The sequence below is a fragment of the Brassica rapa genome, chromosome A04 (genome assembly GCF_000309985.2).
Source record: "Brassica rapa cultivar Chiifu-401-42 chromosome A04, CAAS_Brap_v3.01, whole genome shotgun sequence".
Classification (NCBI taxonomy): Eukaryota; Viridiplantae; Streptophyta; class Magnoliopsida; order Brassicales; family Brassicaceae; genus Brassica; species Brassica rapa.
The window spans coordinates 2,969,969-2,989,318 of NC_024798.2; the positions used below are offsets into that span (position 1 = coordinate 2,969,969).

General features: G+C 30.5%; 3 protein-coding genes across 3 annotated transcripts in view; 1 reads left to right on the plus strand and 2 right to left on the minus strand.

Annotated features, from left to right (window-relative positions):
• Positions 1-19,350, plus strand: part of LOC103863213 — a 743,758-nt gene that overhangs the window by 290,507 nt on the left and 433,901 nt on the right. The gene's annotated exons all lie outside the window — the stretch shown is intronic.
• Positions 332-1,799, minus strand: LOC103863169 (ubiquitin-conjugating enzyme E2 14). Its single transcript, XM_009140923.3, has 5 exons — positions 1,617-1,799; positions 1,369-1,471; positions 1,013-1,110; positions 823-923; positions 332-718 (listed from the first exon to the last, which is right to left on the minus strand). Exons 1-5 carry the CDS (start codon positions 1,660-1,662, stop codon positions 563-565), a joined length of 504 nt encoding a protein of 167 aa, XP_009139171.2. The 5' UTR covers positions 1,663-1,799; the 3' UTR covers positions 332-562.
• LOC103863170 (dof zinc finger protein DOF3.6) lies at positions 15,010-18,576 on the minus strand. The gene is made up of 2 exons (XM_009140924.3): positions 16,920-18,576; positions 15,010-16,346 (listed from the first exon to the last, which is right to left on the minus strand). Exons 1-2 carry the CDS (start codon positions 17,196-17,198, stop codon positions 15,348-15,350), a joined length of 1,278 nt encoding a protein of 425 aa, XP_009139172.3. The 5' UTR covers positions 17,199-18,576; the 3' UTR covers positions 15,010-15,347.

Genomic DNA, 19,350 nt, shown 5'->3' on the forward strand with positions numbered 1-19,350 from the left:
AATTTGTAAGGAGAATTGTGTTGAAATCAATATATAATGTAACTGATATATGAAGAAGCTTTTATCAAAAAAAACTGATATATGAAGAAGTTGATGATAGCCACACATAGATTTACTTACATGATAACCCCTCATCTATGACCATTTTTTTTACTTCTTCATCGTCTGACAAATCTTTTTGTCTACACTATAATTTTTCTCGACGCTCTTTAGTTTTATTCATGAGTCAAGACATTTATACACTTCTTAAGCTCTCTCGCTTAGCTTAGAATATAAAATATATAGTCGCACGTACAAATATCATCAGATCAAAACAAAATTAAAAAAAAGGGAATATGAAAACGAATCCATTAACGACTGTAAAAATATAATCCTAAAAGATGGATTAGATTTGATTCCACCACAATATTGAAAGACAACACCAAAACCAAAAAAGAAAAGAAAACAAGCTTTTGATGAGCACACAGATTCATCTGCTACTTCTTCTACTTACCTTCTCTCTCTCTCTCTTAGCTTAGGATAGAAATTTCTACAATACATAAAAAGCGCAGGAGAGATGGAATCATAGCATCTCTTGCGATCTTCTCACACAGCGACTCACTTTCTTCCTAAACTCTGCTCTGTTGTCTCTCCATTCTTTTGCTGCTTCCACATTGGCCGGTGACTCGTCGTTGGGGCCCGAGAGCATAGATATAATACTCAACACAATGCTTTCTACCTGCAATCAAACACAACAGAGACATCAGAAACAAGTCCATATTCAAAAGTGTATCCAGTGGACTGAAGCTAAACTGGTCAAAGAAAATGAAATGAATTGCATACCGTGTGAACAGGGTTCCAACGTTCAGAGGCAAGCTCGTATCCATTAGGATCATCACCAGGAGGATGAAGAATCGATATGCAAACTTTTCCATCAGAATAAACTGCGATTCAAAGGTTATCAACAATCAGAAGACTCGAATCCAAAAGAGACTTAGTTACATTTTTCTTTCTTTCAAGAATAAGCACGCACCATTAGGATGCCACACCTCCGAGGTGAACTTGACAGTTGGTGGTTTATTCGGATAATCCTGTGGAAACGTCATAATTGCATTAAAGAAGCCCCCTTCACTGCAATTACAGATCAAAGTTCAACTCATTAGAGTTTGGTCCCATAACAATTCATGAAAGCTCACATGTTCAGGAACAGACGAGGAAAATGAGTTAAATTAATCTCAATCAAAATACTAACATAAGTGGAAACAGAGATTAGCACAGCATAACCGTTCAATAACAAGATAATGAACCAGCTAAGAAGTTAATGCAAAACAAAAGATTCATGTCACAATGAAACCAATCAAACATAATGAATAAATGAAAAAAACTCACTACAAGGTATCAGGAGGACCCATAATGGAAACGCTCCATTGGAAAACGTTATTCTCATCAACGAGGCCAGCAGAGAAACCATCAACCGGCTTCTTGCACAGATCTGAAAACAAACCCAAATTCAAAATCAGCCAAACCCTAATCGAAATTCAACTCAATTCACACAAGACCCAATCAATCTCTAAATCAAAACCCAGATCGATAAAGGGAAAGCGAAACGGTAGACGAATCGAAGATAAAGGAGAGACCTTTGAGCTGTTTCTGTAGAAGAAGGCTTGCTTGATTCTTTGCCATCCTAGAGAGAGAGAGAGAGGAGTAGATTCGGGGAGGAGAATGAGGGAGCCCAAGGTATATGGTGATATAATGGTAAGAGGGCGGTGCTTTTTTTTTCCAGAATATTTATCTTTTCTACTGAATATCAAATGGAAATATATTGTTTTTTTTTTTTTGAACAACAAATGGAAATATATTGTTAAATCAAGTAAAAAGACTTTTTAAAAGAAAAAAAATATTCAATAATGATGTCCAGTTTAATTGCTAAGATGATAATACTCTTTCCGTTTCGATTTAATTATCATTTAGGAAAAAAATTCGTTTCAAAATAAGTGTCGTTTAAAAGTTTTAATGTAAAATATATTAATAAAAGTTTTCACTTCATTTTTCTATTGGTTGAAATATGGTTAAATGTATAGATAATTGTGTTTTTATTTTGAAAATACACAAAATCATACGTTTTATTAATCTGTGCGGATATATCTAGAACAACAATTAAAATGAAACGAAGGGAGTAATATTTTTTTAAAGTGGATAATAATAATAGGGAAAACTGTTTTTTTAGAGCAAAAAAATGGTAACTATGTCCCTTTAGATTAATCTATATTTTGTGTCATATTTTCCTATAACACCCTTTAATATTTTTGAAAATAAATTTAATAAATAGTTTTACAAACAAAAAAAATTTGGAAAAATAGTAACTTTTGATAAAATACCTATATGAACTTAGTGATATTTTTTCCAGTTATAAAAAAGTTAAAATTATAAATTTCATATTATGTTCTAAATAAAGTAGAAATGACATTCAATGAAGTAGAAAAGGAAATCCACTTTTTTCATTGAATCTACAATGTTTAGAATACGTGATCTACATAAATAGGAGTATTCTAAAAATATTTAGAATACACATTCCGCGCTTAACCTATTGTTCTAAAATCTTTAGAAATCAAAATCTACACATTAATATAAATCTAAAACACGTAGAAACCGACTTCTACAGATTTACTATAAATCTAAAACATGTTGAAATCAAAATCTAAACATTACTATAATTCTAAAAAACTGTAAAAACCGATTTCTACATATTAGTTGTATTCTACGGATAAGAAATCAGTTCCTAAAAATATGGAAACAAAATATTTGGGAATATTCACTTTTATATTTTGAAAAAAAAATCGATTTTTTTTTAAATAAAAAAAAAACGAAAAGGAACAAAAAAATAAAAAAAAAATGAAAAAGGAATAAAAAATTACTGCCATTTTGAAAAAAATTAGTCTAATGGGACATAAAGTAGTATAGATTAGAATATATTTTTATTGGGAGGTTTTAATAGTTTAGTTGGTATGTGACTGAATAATCAAAAGGCATCAGATTTGAATTTCCGAGACCATTAGATGACTTTTCTTATTCTCAAAATACTTTTTCATGTTTTTTAATTAATTTTTTAATCGAAAGCATATAACTACTTACGATGATGTTCTGATTAGTTTAATCCAAGTGATTTTAATAAGACTAGAGCCGGTGTCCGCGCTTCGTGCGGATTATATATTTAATTAAAGTATGTTAATATTTGTGTTAATAGATTCTTACACGTTTGTGGAAGCACCGTAGCCTATTGGTTAAGGTTTAAAGGCTTCTACACCCAGGTCTGGGGTTCGAATCCCAGACTATGCAATTTATTGCAGATTACAGGAAATCCACGTTTCAAGTCCCGGAGAAAGCGGTTTATTAAACAATTATGCAGACTACAGAGGAAAAGGCTTGCAAGGGATCTTCAACATGGTGCAAGTAAATCTGACCAGGCGTGGATCTTCATAGGACGGCTCAGGTGATGCAGTTAGGCACAGGTCTTCATAAGGCAGGTAGTATTGTCGGTTGTCGAATCGTCTATGTAATCTTTCCTATATCATAACTGTAAGATCGTAATAAATCAACGTTAAAAAAGATTTCTACACGTTTTCCTGGGATTAAAACAATGGTGAAGAGGTGTCACATGTTTGTATAGAAAACAATCATCATCTAAGAATCTTCATCACAAAAATGTTTTTTTTTTTTGCCAAAGTATTTAATTATTCCTATATGTGTCTTCTAGGGGTGGATGACGAATCTGTTGATATAGTTGGGAGCATGGATTTTTTATTAAGAACTAATTGTGGTTTCTTTCATAATTTGTATTTTTAAATAAAAAACATATTTTACTAATAATGTTTATATTTGTTTTATTAGAGTTTTGTAACTATAAAATGAATAATAATGTCTTTATTTAGTACTTATATAAAATTATATAGAGATAGATTATTAATTTATGATTATGATGGGACTATATATTAATTTGGAACAAATATTAAGCAACTCAATTAGATTCTTGCAAACCGGGGGAAAAGGAGTGGCCGGTCATGTCGTCTGTATTTTTACCTTTTCCCAAGTTTTTAAAACGTTTTGTAGCAATAAACAAAAATCAAAACGTAGCATTTCATTTACATATTTGGAATCTTATCAAATAATATGTAACTTTTCTTTTTTTGTGCGCTTCAAATTTAATAAGATGCAAATAGTCAAAAAAATAAAAAAATAAATATATATAAAACATAATTTGTATTTTATATTTGTTTTATTAGAGTTTTGGATTAAAGTATTAAATTAATATATCAATACTAATAATGTTTTTGATTCAAAAATGTACTTGTAAATTCAAAATACCTCCCATAAGCGGAGGATCTTTGGCGGTTGGTTTGACCATGGTATTAAGGAACAATTGATCCTTAAACAAAGGAAATAATATTTAAATGTGAGGCAAAGTGAAATGGTTTGATAATAAAACATAGTGAAAAAGGTCCCAATGGATAAAATCTAACCATGAGATTAATTACAAACTAAAATCTTATAAAGCCAAAAAAAAAAACTAAATATTTTATATGACCGATAGATGTGAACTACAATTGTAGTAGCTTAGCAGGCAGGAACTATTATATTAAATCAAAAAAAATTGGCGGAGACCAATCGCTAAAGACGGAAGATTTTTGATCTATGTTTAATCTTAACCAACTAAAATCTTATACGTTTGTTCGCACAGATTATCAATATGAATCTATTATTAAAACAATTAAAAATAAACAGTGGAAGGTGAGCCAAACCCCACATCCCCAACCGCATACGGACTTAACTATCCAACTCTTAAACATATCACTTACGCCAAGAAATTGACAAAATTGTGACTTTCAAATATTGACTTACACAAAATCTTGAACGGTTGGCGGTGGTAGTTTTTTCAGAGTGAGAGGGGATGAATATATGGTCTTCAGATTAGAGTTCTTGATCCTAATGGTAGAATATATGTTATTTAAATTTCAATGAATGCAGTAGGCACTTTTGGCATGAAATATAACGATTTCCTAAATGAAATTGTTCACCAGCTATAAGAATATTAAGTATGGGGCAAGTTAAAGTTGTAGAAATCGATTTTGATTTAGGATGGCAAAGATGTGGTAGCTAGAAGCCTAATAATCAACAATCAATGCATGCATTGTTTTATTATGATGTAACTGGAGTTGAACCGGATTAAACCGTGACTCTTCACACATTTTAATTGTTGGTTTTTTTTTTTTAAAGCCCAATCGAGAATGACATGGCATAATGGTTGGTTCTGATTATTTTGTCCATGTGGCATGGTTTAGGAAGCTAGGATTTAGCTCCTTTTATATAGTAGGATTTCATTTTTAAGAGTATAAAATGAGGAAATAAGAGAAGATTTAGTTTAAAGCAAGAAAATATGTTAAGTTTTTTTAGCTTTTAATTGCAGTAAAAATATATTTCGAATTATGTTGTCTAGAACTCTAGATTACATAGGCGGCAAAAATATATGAGTGTCCAACTTCGCAATTGACTTTAAATACTATAAGTCTATAAGACATCATGTTTATTTTGTAGAGGTTTGCGTAGTTTGGTAAGATTGAATATTCACAATGACAAAACAAAAAGAAGAAGAGATCGTTTTTTTTTTAAATATAATACTGGGCTTGAATATCAAAATAAAAGAGTTGTAAAATGGTGAGGATGTTCCACATACGAAGAAATCCAAAAAGTGTGATAATAAGTGTAAAAGAACCTTAACTCGATTCTACTTGGTTGAATCTAACTCGATCTCTCTTCTATTGTTTTCTCTCGCTCTGTAAGATCATCTCTCGTTTGTTTTAGGTTTGCGATTCCATCGACATACGAAAATGAAAAATCCTAGAAAAAAAAAATAACACAAATTTTTTTTTAGAATTCCCTGCCAATCGACGAAGTACGTCTCCTTCAGGATCGGTGCCTAGAATTCACTATCACCAGTGGTTCGTTACAGAAGCTCGAACAACGCACAACAATGGCGCTATCGCTTTCTACACAAAGAAGAAGGTTGTTACAGGTTGTTCAAGAGATAATGATTCTCTACAACGCGCCTTCTTTTTATAGCGTAAGTCTTCACGTGATATAGACTTCTTCATTTAACTCCTGAGGCCCAACGTCTTACACGCTTTGCGTCTGTAACAGGTCTCATCTTTAGGTGGCCCAAGCCCAAAGGACTTAGTTGAGCTGAGTTCGACGCCACACTGCTCACACTAAGTGTTTTGTGCTGAAGAGTTTGGCTGACAAAATTCGATACCAAGTTGATAAATCCTAAAATTCACTTAAAAATAGAGTTTACGGAAAAAATTCGATACCAAGTTGATGAATCCAAAAATTTACTTAGGTCGGGTGAACCTTGACCTTCGTAGGCATATGTTTCTTTCTTGGATTTTGATGATGAACTTTGTCGCATTTCAGTTGAGATTTGGAACTAGGTTTGGAGTTGAATGAAACCGGGGTCCAACACAAGTGGTGATAAATATGACAAATCAATTTATTGAACTACTATATGTTTTCCAGCGCCGTGCACAGATATAATAACTTTTAAAAAATTGTATTACATTAATTTTTACTATATTAATTTTATTCAATTTTTTAAAAAATACAAAGTAATCATTTGTAGTTAAGATTCTATTTAGTTTATGGAAATTTTAATCTACGCTGGCATTTTTTTTCTGAAGTAAATAAAATTTATTTCGTTTTTCTGAAATATCTGAAATAATTATCTTATACATCTTTTTTTTATTGATGTATTATAATGATGAATATTTATATAGTGATTATTGACTTAAACAATCAATTGGTAAATAATATATATGATATCATTTAAGATGAATGATAAAATTATTTTAAAGCAATAGTATATATTTTAAAACTATTTTTTGTAATAGTAGATAAAAATTTGTAGATATAAAACATAATTAGTTTGCACAGAAATTTTATTTACAGAATAAAAATATTATAAAAACTATTTACATATGCTTATCTATATTTTATTATTTTACATCTTAAAATGAATTATAATACCATGTATATATTATATTTAATAAAATCATAAACCTGAGCGGTATGCAAAATTATTTATTCATAAAACTTAAATATAATAGAGAAATACATTTGTACCATTTACAATTCTAATTTGAAACAATAAAAATATATAAAATTCTAATAAACAAATTACATTTAAAAAAAATATTATTCATTTGTTCGTTTTGCAAGTTTATAATAAATTTTATCTAATATTTAAATTATTTCTTATGTTTATACCTATGGTATTGCCTATAAATTTATTACCTTATATTTTCATTTCTATAACTAAATTATGTCTTAATTAATTTTATGTCTTTTCATAATTTTAAAAGATTCATGTCATTTTTTTTTGTTAGCCATGTCATCATTTTTTTAAGTGATTGTAATGGTGAAACATGTACAAATCACTTGGTAAATAATTACTATGAGACATGATATTGAGTCTAACCGAGTGGACATAATTATTATGATCAGTAAATTATTTTCTCTCCTTCCGAATAGCATACAAATTAACATATATCCAACACGTTTTAGTAATTAGAAAAAAAAATTGTTTGAATAATCAAGGAGATTTTATCCCAACCAAAAAAATATAGAAATGTCGAAAGAAAAAAAAAGAACTGGCTTAAAACATGAAATTATATATTTTGGCTATGTGATTGCAGTAAAAGAAAATTATTTCAAAAATTATGTATTTATATTACATAGGATGCAAAAGTATGAATGCCCAACTCACAATAAATAAAAATTATGCAAAATATAAAATACATTTTAAAATAAAAAGATAATATATATATATATATATAGTGTGTTGTTATCCAAAAATATACTTGAAAACATATAACTAAATATTAATAAAGTAAAATTAATAATTTTATATGATTGAAAAGAACATATTGAGTGATTTTTAAGATTTATTTACAAAGTGTTTAAAAAAAATTATAATAGATAGAAAATTTCAAATGGAAACATAAATAATAACTTATTATGGTAGCTTTTTAATTAGTAATGCATATCTATAAGTAACTATAAAATGTTTATGCCTGCATGCGCGGACGAAATATCTAGTATGTAATTTATATCATGAATGTCCAACTTCACAGTTTCTTGAATATGCAATATATATTTTCTTTTGATATCACAAAAAAACTATTGTGTATTTATGAATTTGGATACCTAATGTAAATAGTTCTGTTTGCTTCTCTCTAAATTACAATTAATCTTTTCCATTGTTATTTTGCTAAATCAAAGGAGATAGTGAGAATATGATATGGGGGGTGTGGAGGAAGGTGAGCGAAATGGATACATAGTAATATGAAAATGTACATTCAATTTTCATTTTAATGAAGAAAAAGAAGAGATATAATTTTGTTTTTAAAAAAGAAGAACACTTTTTTTTTTTGCTGATATAATGTTAAATTAGAAAAAAAAGTAGTGGATGACCCTTTTTCTCGGAAAAAATGTGAAAACTTCGGTAACCATGCGCAGTGTTTATCTTAGTTAACAGCAAATTCAAATTCGGATCTCTTAGAGATTTACAGAATGCCTTATACCATCTTGACCACTGACGTGTGGTTAATGTTAAATTAGAAAGATGCTCTTCGGGCCTAAAGCTGCATTTGTGCAGAGAACGAGACTTGAACATATGCTCTCTTTTTTTTTTGGAAAAGACTTGAACATATGCTTCTTTTTTTTTTTTTTTTTTTTATCAACAACATATGCTTCTCTTTTCCTTTTATTTATCTTATTTTTTACGCAGTTGCTATTTTTGTACTTCAATTATCTGGTATATTTCCTAAATATGTAGCCCATGTTCTGTCTCACGTTTGCATATATTGAAATGAGTGTACGTTTTCTTTATTTCTTTAACTCTAGTGGCAATGGATGGGATTATGGGAAAGAGAGTGGTATGATTTTGGGAAAGAAACACTTTACTTGAGGGTTGGTTATTGCAAAAGCAGATCCAAAAGGCTCAGATTCCACAATCTCTTGGAGATTGCCACTCATTATGCTACCACTCATTCTCAAATAAGCATACTTTAATTAATCAAAAGAAAAAGATCTAATTTTACATATATAATAATGTGATTATTTAAAAATTTCATATATATCTAACTAAAATTTTATTTAATTAAAATTAAAACAGAAAAGCTAAAAGCATCTACATTGGATAGATACTCTAATATGATAATAATATAATTTAAATTACAATTAAATTTAAAGTAAAATAAATAAATGGAAAAATGATAAGTTGCACATGAGTCTCACAATTTTTTTATTCACTCATTTGAAAGACTTCTCTCTCATCTCTCATCTCTCTTCATTTTTCTATGTTTTATTTAATTTTTCTTTTAATTTAATTATAAGAAACTCTTAAGGCAACCCCAACGGGGTATTTAACACATGTTCCAAATATTAAAAAAATACAAAAATTTGGAAACAGTGGAAACAAAGAAACTTCTGAACCTCAAAAAAAATAATTAGGACACTCTTCTTACATGTGTTACTTATTGATTGGTCTGTACTGATTTTGTAGTTTAAAATTTAATTTCTATCTAATTTATATACAACTTATGAATTAACATACCCTTGGAAAGACACTCACCGATAATCTATTATACTAAAAGGGAAGCAGTCTTGAAAAATCTACTTATACAAGGTTGTTTGGACTATTTCCTAAGAGTTAATAATTTCATGGTCCTACTTAAATTTCTCATAACAATATATTTTCATAAATTTTTCTGATTTTCTTTAGATATTATAAGTGTGCCATTCCTATATTTATGGTAACTACTATATTACCTTCTATAAATCTCATCCCTTAATTATAAATTTCTCCATTTAGTTATTGATTTCCCATATACGATTTACTAACCAACATTTTTTTGATGCAATAATATATAAATTCGTGGATCCATAGACTAATCTATTATGTATGTGTGACCATATATATATATTATACAATGTTTATTTTAATTATTAAATTCATATGTATATAAAATGAATGGTATGATACATATCACCATTAAATAATACATGCCATTTGAATTAAAATAGTCTGGTAAGTAATACATGTATTTTAAAAAATGAGTTAATGAAGTATGAAAAATAATTATCACAAAATCATGTTTTACTATAGAACCGATCAAACTTAGTAGTATATTATATTATTTTCAGTTCATAAAAAACGATATTAACATATAAGTACTGAACAAATTTGAAAAACTGCATATGAAGTTAGTTAAAAATTATCTGGGCCAACTTATTTAATTGAGTTTTTACTATAATTCATATACAACCACTAACTTTAACTATATTATGGAAAATTAAAAAATACAAATAATTTAGAAAATATTGCTCCATATTCTCTCTTTTTTTTATAAAAAAAATAAGTTGACTTGATTTTTACTTATGAAGCACAATTACTAAAATCCAAAATAATGATTAGTATTTTTTTTTGGGCAACAAATAATGTTTAGTATAAAAGATGCTCAGATACAAGTCCACTTATGTAATTCAATTTAAATAACAAAATAAATTTACAAATATAATTAGGTCCAGAATTAATATTTATATTATTTGAGTTTCAAGCTTGCAGGTTTCCGCGGGTTATTCAATCATATATTATATACTAAACACATTGATATTGGTATAAACTCTTCACGAGGTTTGGAATACCTAAGTTAAACAAGTTTTTTCTCTTTTGAAAAGTATTAACCCCGTGATTCAAAGCTTGATTCAAAAGTTTGAATTGAGTTTTGAAAAAATATCATCCAATTTATATGGGATTTTATCGGGTCAACCAATATTGGATAGCGGGTTAATGATAGTTTTTTTACGTTTTTACCGATTTTTATCAGATTTTTATATATAAGGTTTTAACAAAATTCAGACCAGATTTATATGAATCACCTTATTTACTTCTGAGACTGTAGGTTTGGTTCGGGTATGAAAACACTGCTAAAACTATTAAAAATTCTACAATATATATATTATTAGATTTGCCCAAAATCTGCCAAGTAAATTTTTTGTCTCATCAACTCAACAAATATAACTCTTAAAAAATATACACAAAATGCAACGATGACGTTGTAACATAAGAATACACATATAAAATCTAAAATAAACTATTTGATAATTATATAATTTTAAACTAAAATTCTTTTACTTTTTCGATATAATAACACTTTATAACTTAATAATATACTTCAAAACATCAAAACCAAAATAATAATTCATATCAAACAATATTATTAACCGAAAAAAACCCGTGTTTTTGAAGCGCGGGTCAAAATCTAGTATGCTCTTATAGACCTATGAATGAAGATGTTCTAAGTCAATTTTGTGACAAATGGAGATGAATGAATGTCTAAGAAAATTGTTGAGTTTTTCATTTGAGGTAGTCTTTTCATATATCTACATTTTTCTTTCTTTTTTTTATTTATTTTATATTTGGTAAAAACTTTTTGTTATATTCTCGCTGTAGGTGCTCTAAGTTATTGTTGCTATTAAAAATCGCAAAATATGATAGTACCAAAAGTCTATATGAATGCTTTTTGTATCCTCTTGTAAGGTGTTAATTTAATATCACTAAAATAAATAAAATCACATTATTTATAAAAGGGTTTATGAAAATATTTGAAGTTGCCTCAAATTCAACGACTATTGCTATTTATGTCGAATCCGATTAGCAGTTTCGACAAGATGAATACAGAGAAACGGGAAAATAGTGAATTTTCTGAATATAATATTCTCTCTCTTTTCTTTTTGTAAGCTAATATTCTCTATCTCTCTCGAAATAAGTTGTATAAGTGAGTATATAATATTCTCTATCTCTCTTAAATAATATTCTCTATCTCTCTCTCTCTCTCGAAATAAGTTGTATAAGTGAATTTTCTGAATATAGTATGAACCTATATATGTTCTGCTGTTGATCATAGATCTGCGTGTTGGTCTTGTGTTAGTTTTGTGACTTTGTCCTATGCGACAAAAATTTCCAGAATTCCATGATACAAAAAATCTTGCATTGTTTTTTTGCTCACACAGTACACTTCTTTCTTTATTCGTCTTCTTCTTCTCCTAGCGTCTGATGATTCTTAAGAATGCACTCGACCTTTTTTTTTAGAGTCAATTTGCTGAATATACATCATAAGAGTCAAAATTAAGAAAGTACCCTAACATGCTGTAAAATAGAAATTCCTGTAGCAAAATCAACTTTAACTGACTGTTTTGCCATTCTTGCTTTAATACATAAGAAAGAGTTTACCTCTTCATTTTTGTTATTTTTCAACATCGCCGACAAACTTTTACTCTCACAATTTCTTTTCCCCTCCATCATTGATTTCAATAGCCTCTCGTCAAATCTGCATGAACCAATATTATATCCGAATCTTTCAACCGTTATTAACTCCGTCGGAGAAGTTACACGAAATCTTTCAACCGTCGTTATCAGTGTGTTTTGACCCCAGCCCTACATCGACCTCCTCCAATTACGATTTCAAACGAGCTATTGAACATCGATTTCAAACGAGCTAAGGGATTTTTTTTTCCAAATTTATGAATTCCCCCAATTACGATTTTGGAAATAAACGTCAATTGATGACTAATATATTGCATGATCTTAGCGAATCGTAATCCCCAGCTCGTTGCAAGAAGAGAAACACACCATACATTTATGAAACTGAATCAGAAATACTAGTACGTTAACAAATATTGTTCAATGCTAAACTTTACTATTAAATGTTATATTAATTATTAGTGGATAACTCATTTATTAGAGAACTATATTTATCAAGTAACAAAAGACAATGACCTATAATTCTTTAGTTAACCGATATAAAATGTTTAAGATACGCAAAATTAAATACATAAAAGTGAATATTAATTATTTTATATCAAACTAATATGTTATTTATCATGTAAAACATAAAGCTAGATGTAAATGTTTGATTGTATGTGATATAATTATTGTTAGCCGTTAAGAATATTAGAGTTACACAAATAATGATTAAGTTAGCATGTTAACCTCTTTCTTACCATCTAACAAACTATGTATAAGTTAATGATATCTATTGTTAACATTTTATCAGCCATTTTAAAAAGCGACAACCAGCTTTGTAACAGCTAACTAATATGTATCAACTTACAATACTTTATGTGTAGTCTTTAATCAAAAAATTATCAGTTAATGTCAACATAGATTGCCACACAGATTGGGTACAACTACTCTCAATTGAAATAAATGAGTTTTGATTCATCATTATCAATCACGTGAGGAACCACACTATCTTTGACAATACACTCATGAATTGGACGAATCTTTCTAGTATCTATGTGCCATTGAATCCCTTTAAAACCTCCATATCATGTTCGAATTCAAGCAACCCGTCGGAGCGCCAACGTAGGGGAGGTGACATGTAGTAGTGGAAGAAATATTATTTACGATCGAGAAAAAAACCAGCAGAATTGAAGAAGAAATACAAAAAGATATATGTAAAGATATAAAAAGAGATGAGATATAGCTACAAAGTTCAAAAGGACACGGAAGAGAGAGAGAAAGAAGAATGTGGGTAAGGGTAATATCGGATTATTAAAAAGTCAACAGTGCAAAAAGAAGTGTTGGGGTACTTAGTTAATATTGACTTTTTGTGTGTATACACATCCTAAATACTCTTTTTTTTAATAACCATAATGTGATTTAGAGGCCAGTAGAAATCTATTTTTTTTTTGCACTTAAGACAACGTCAATAGGTGACTAAAACCAAAAGAAATCGAACTCATGGTACAAACTCCAACCGGAATTCCCTTACCACTAGACCAAGACCCTACTCGAATCTTACATGCAACTCCTTATATTATGACCTCCACATTTTTGGTAGTCCTTCTGTAAGGTTTATCAAATTTAGCAATTCTGATCCTAAAATAACCATGAATTTTTAATTACATGATTTTATTTTTGCTACGTCACATGCATACTCTAAACTCTTTGGCATTAAGCACGTTTAACTGTAGTTTTTTTAACTGTGAGTACTGCAGTACATGCAGCCACTTTCGTCATCAGTTTTTTTTTAAATTGTAATTGACACTTTCGTCGTCAGTTTAGCTTTTGATTCACCAAGATTCTATTTTATTTCATACGTGATGCTTGAAATATATATATATATATATATATATATATATATATTTTTTGCTCTGAAAATAAAATTTGGTCTGGTCATATGATCGGATATGATTGGTACCATATTATTTATATTGCTATGTATTAAAGTTGTTATTATGCTATAATATCATATTAGCATGTGTAGTTTTGTTAAACATTTTTTTTTGTAAACTTTTTTCAATTAAATAAAATGGATACATCTTCTTAAAACCAGGTTCTGCTTCGAGTTTTAATAGCATGTGTTTCTTTCGGTGAACCTACATATTTAATTGATCTAATGAAAATTTCTTTCTTAACTTGTAAATCATATAAAAGCAATGCTTAAAACACAACTAATAATAAAAAATCGTAAGCTTTTTTTTAATTCATAAATAGATGCAAATGCAAACCAATTAAATTGCGTTTCACAATATACTCCAATATTTAACACTGGATCCTTTCCTTGGGTAAGATAAGTAGATAACAAAGGGAGTTTCTTTATTTTTTTGGTCAAACAAAGGGAGTTTCTATTTTTCTTCTTTCAAATGTTTTTCTATGAAAAAAGAAAAAGGAAAAAGACAACATTCTTTAAGAATTAAAAGAATCAGAATATAAGTTGGACCAAAGAAGTATATCATCTCCTCAAATATATAAGCACTAATGGAAGAGTCGTCTCTCAAATAGCAATATCTATTCGACATTACTTATTTTGATCATGAAATTCAACTCACTTCCGTTTGACCTATATATTACATGCTCTATATACATCAACTGAGAATTCCATAGATTTTTCTTTTTAATGAGCAGATAGATTATTCAATGAACACACACAAACAAAAATCCATTAATACCAATTCCTTAATTCATACATAACCCACACATTTATATATAGCCAATAAAACCAATAATGATAAAAAACATAATATCACCAGCAGCCTACCAATTAACATACTCTCACACTTTAAAGATCGTCTAAAAGATCAAAACGATAAATTTATAACCATACCTTTCCGTTGATCCCCAAAATTAGCCTTGGATCATGTATATAATAGCTCCATGGTTTGATATCTCCCCAGTAATATATAACTCCCATTACAAGGGATCCATGTACAACCCAAGCAACAAAAGAATCATCAAGACTAGAGCTGAGTACTTAGAATGACAGATGACCTGTTGAGTTGTTGGAGGTGAAACCGGTCCAAGAACTATTAATGCTACTATTACCTCCCCATGATGTGTATTCATCATTCCCTGAGGGGTTTATGTTAATATTCCCCAAAAAGTTTCTGGATAAATTATTCACTCCGTTCCCATCCTTATCAAGATCCTGATCATTCTCTTCCGCCTTCATATTTCTAGGTTGTTCCATATCCATCAAGGGTTTAGACCTTAGCTGATTAGAATAATCACTACTCTCTTGTTGAGGATCAGCTTGGTTAACACCTTCATTGCCGTCTAGTAATGGATACAACGCATTTGAAGATTGATCCAACCCTGAAGTGTTGCTCAAGAAAGGGAATTGCTGAGATTGTTGTAATGAAGACATTCTCCATGGATCCAACATCCCACCACTAGAACTCATCCCACTCATCTGAATACCGCTGAAATCCAATCCAATGTTGCTAGAGTTGTAACCTCCATGGCTTTGGAAAGGAGGCAATATAGGCAAGTTGGAAGTAAACCCTGGGGCTTGACCGTAGCTAAGAAACTTGCTAGGGTTTGAGTAACTTGGGTTAGAAGAAAGCGATGAACTAGTATTATTGTTATCAGCGGACACCACGACCGTGGATTTCGATCTCCCACCACCATTGGACTTGCTTCTCTTGTTCCTCCGGAAACCTCCTCCAACAGGCACATTCCTCAGTGCACCACCACGTGTCCAATAACGGCGACATGTCTTGCAGAAATGGCGAGGCTGAGTAAGGTTGTAGTTGTTGAAGTAACAAAATTTTGTATTGGTGGAGTCACACCTAGGGCACTTTAGAGCTGCTTCAGGCAATGGGATTTTAGCGATCCGAGCGCGTTCCACCATTGAATTCACCCTGGCTTGGCTTGAGCCAGCCTGAGAAGCCGGGGGTGATGAGAACTGTGGTAAATTGAAATTAGGGTTCTGGTAAGATGTGACACGGTCTTGCTGTTGTGTGTTACCTTGCTGCATATATTAGCATAATACTAAGTTTTTAGGAATGTGATGAAGTAAAAACGCTTTTTAAAGAAACGACTTGAGATTGAAACGTTGTTCGGAGACAAAAGAATATATACAATGAGAAAATGTGCAGATTAATAATATCTTTTCAACAAAGCTGCAGAAAGAAGATGGATTGTTAACTCAAACTAAAGTTATAGTAACTTTTATATTTGATTTTTGTATAATCCAGTGGCTGAAAAAGAAAAAGGTAAATGATAATACAAAGAAAAAATCATCATATAATAGAATTAATTGGAACAAGCAAAGACTTGCGTCTTGAAATTAATAAAAGGCCAAATAAATCATCATTATATAGTTCATAGCATATTCGAAAAGATAAGAAAAGGTTTTATCAATTAAGGAATATCTATAAGTATATACGGCGTCCACAAAGAAGAAGAAGCAAACAAGCTAGCAATTTTGTCAAAGAAAAAACTCATATATATATATATATATGTGTGTGTGTGTGTGTGTGATCGAACTTGGAGCAAAATATAAACGGATCAAGAAACATATACAGTATCCTAGATTCATTACCTGCTGCCAGTTGTGTGAATCGAACTGATTAACTGGAAGAGAAGAGAAATCCATCTTTGAAATAAGCTTGAAATGCTTTTTTAGGTTGCATATATGGTGGAAAATCACATCACATAAGAAAGAATTGATCCACAGGGAGAGAGGAAGAGGGAGAGAGATAGGAAGAGAGAAGGGAGGAGCTGAATGAGATACAAAGAAGAGAATAAGTTTCCTTAGTTTATTTATATAAATCTCCTTTCCTATATATATTCTCTTTTTTCCCCTTTCAGTGTTCATCATTCTCTTTAAGCTCTTGTTTCTTTTTGTTTTTCATCAAAAACCTTCTTATTTATTGCTAACCTTTTTGGAATTAAGTGTTGATTAGAACAAGTTTTACTTTGCTTATTTTTCCAAGTCAGTCATCTGTTGCGTCATTTTTCTTGTTTGTATCTCTATATATATATTAATCAAATATGAATTGCTTGATGCATAAAATATTTCTCTTCAATATGTTTAAATCTTTTACTGTATGAACGTGATAATTGTGCCTGCACTATATGAAATTGTATATACATCATGTAGGTTTAAATTCAAATAGTGACCCAAAAATAATTTTTTTTTTTTTTTTTTGATAAAATGTGAATTTTATTTACCAAAAACTGGAACGGTTTTAATACAGATGCTCGGCGGAGCTAGATGTTAAAGAAGGCCCAAAAAAAAAAAGTGGAAAAAAGCCTAAAATTAACCAAACGAAGAAGGTGAAGGAAACCTCATTCAAAAGTAAACCACTGCGACAAGAGATCCTTGAAGTTCCTTCTGGTGATGCGAGCTAGAATGGAGTCTCTGATACTCCGATCTATCTGCTTGAATATTGCTGTGTGGGAGGTGGACATGGCGCTATGCAGTCGGCTGTTTCTCTCTTTCCAGATGTGGAAGATAGTAGTTTGGACTGCAAGCTTCTTTAGAGTTCCGCTGAAGCTACCTTGGTTAGAGAGCATCCACTCAATGATGTCCTTCCATTCTCTAAACATTTGGCTCCTACCAAACCGCGCGAGGACCTGCTGCCAGATGAGAGAGCCAAGCGTACAGTGGATAAAGAGGTGATCGCGGGTCTCTGTTTCACGTTGACAGACACAGCAGAGAGAGGGTCTGTTTGTGCTCCAGTGGGTGGTGCGGGCTCTTACTGGAAGTCTATTGAGGTGCGCAACCCAGAAGTTGAAGGCATACTTGGGGATACATCCCTTATACCAGACTGCTGCAGCCCACTGTTTGGTAGTGTCCCTTTGCCGAAGACATTCCCAAGTAAGCTTTGATGAGAAGCTGGTACTAGATGAACCCTCTATGTACCAAGTGTAGGTGTCTTCTCCTCTGTCACCACTTGGAGCTGGGGAGTTAAGAAGCGTGGACCTTAGGTTTGCTAGAGAAGCATTCCTTGTCCTAGCAGATGGGAGGATCCAACCAGTAGAGGAAGACGCTTCAGCAACCACAGCAGACTCGTGGATACCTGTAAGCTGCGGCCCCGAGGCTCCTATCGCTTCAATTAGTGGCCCCAGATTACTCCAGTGGTCGTACCAGTAGCTTAGCAACTGCCCATTTCCCACAGCACCTCTCAGAAAGCGTTTAGCAAGAGGTCTAAGTCCTAAAATGGCTTTCCAAATCCAAGAATGGTGGCTGGCGGCTTCAGCGTTCCAGAAGTTTACATGTCTGAGCCTGTTTACCCAAAAATAATTTCTTTACATATATATATATATATATATATATATATATATATATATATATATATATATTTTGACAACAAGACATTCACACTCATATTGACTATGTATAATATATTATTATATACAGATTTGAGTTCACACGGTGACACATAAACAACATTAATATTAATAACACTAGTCTTTATAAGTACATAGGTTATTCTTTCAATTTCAAAAACATGTTACTGTTGCATAAAATAGATAATGAAAAGTTTTTTTGTGTTACAAATAAAAGATATATTCTACTGTTTCATTTATATAAAAGTACAAAATTTGAACATATTAGGTGATAGGACGATTGCATATATTTATAAAATACTAATATTAAAAAATATGCATATGAATTGGTTTCAATAATAATTAAGATTTATTGATGTTATTATTTTCTCTTAATATATTTGAACGTCACTAGATTAAGCTTCAAGCATTTACAAGATCAGTAGCACACAATTTTATATATCATTTTATTTTTAGATATTAGTGATTATTATCGTGTTGTAGAAACAGAAACTACTACCAAAAATTTATAATTAATATATCAACTACACTTTAACAAAAAAAAAAACATCAACTACATATATAATCATTTGTTCATATTGTTTTATATTTTTGTTTTTACAGATTCCTTATAACTTAAAATGATGATGTAGCCAGTTACACTTTAAAACCTATATTTTACATATTATATTGTTGAA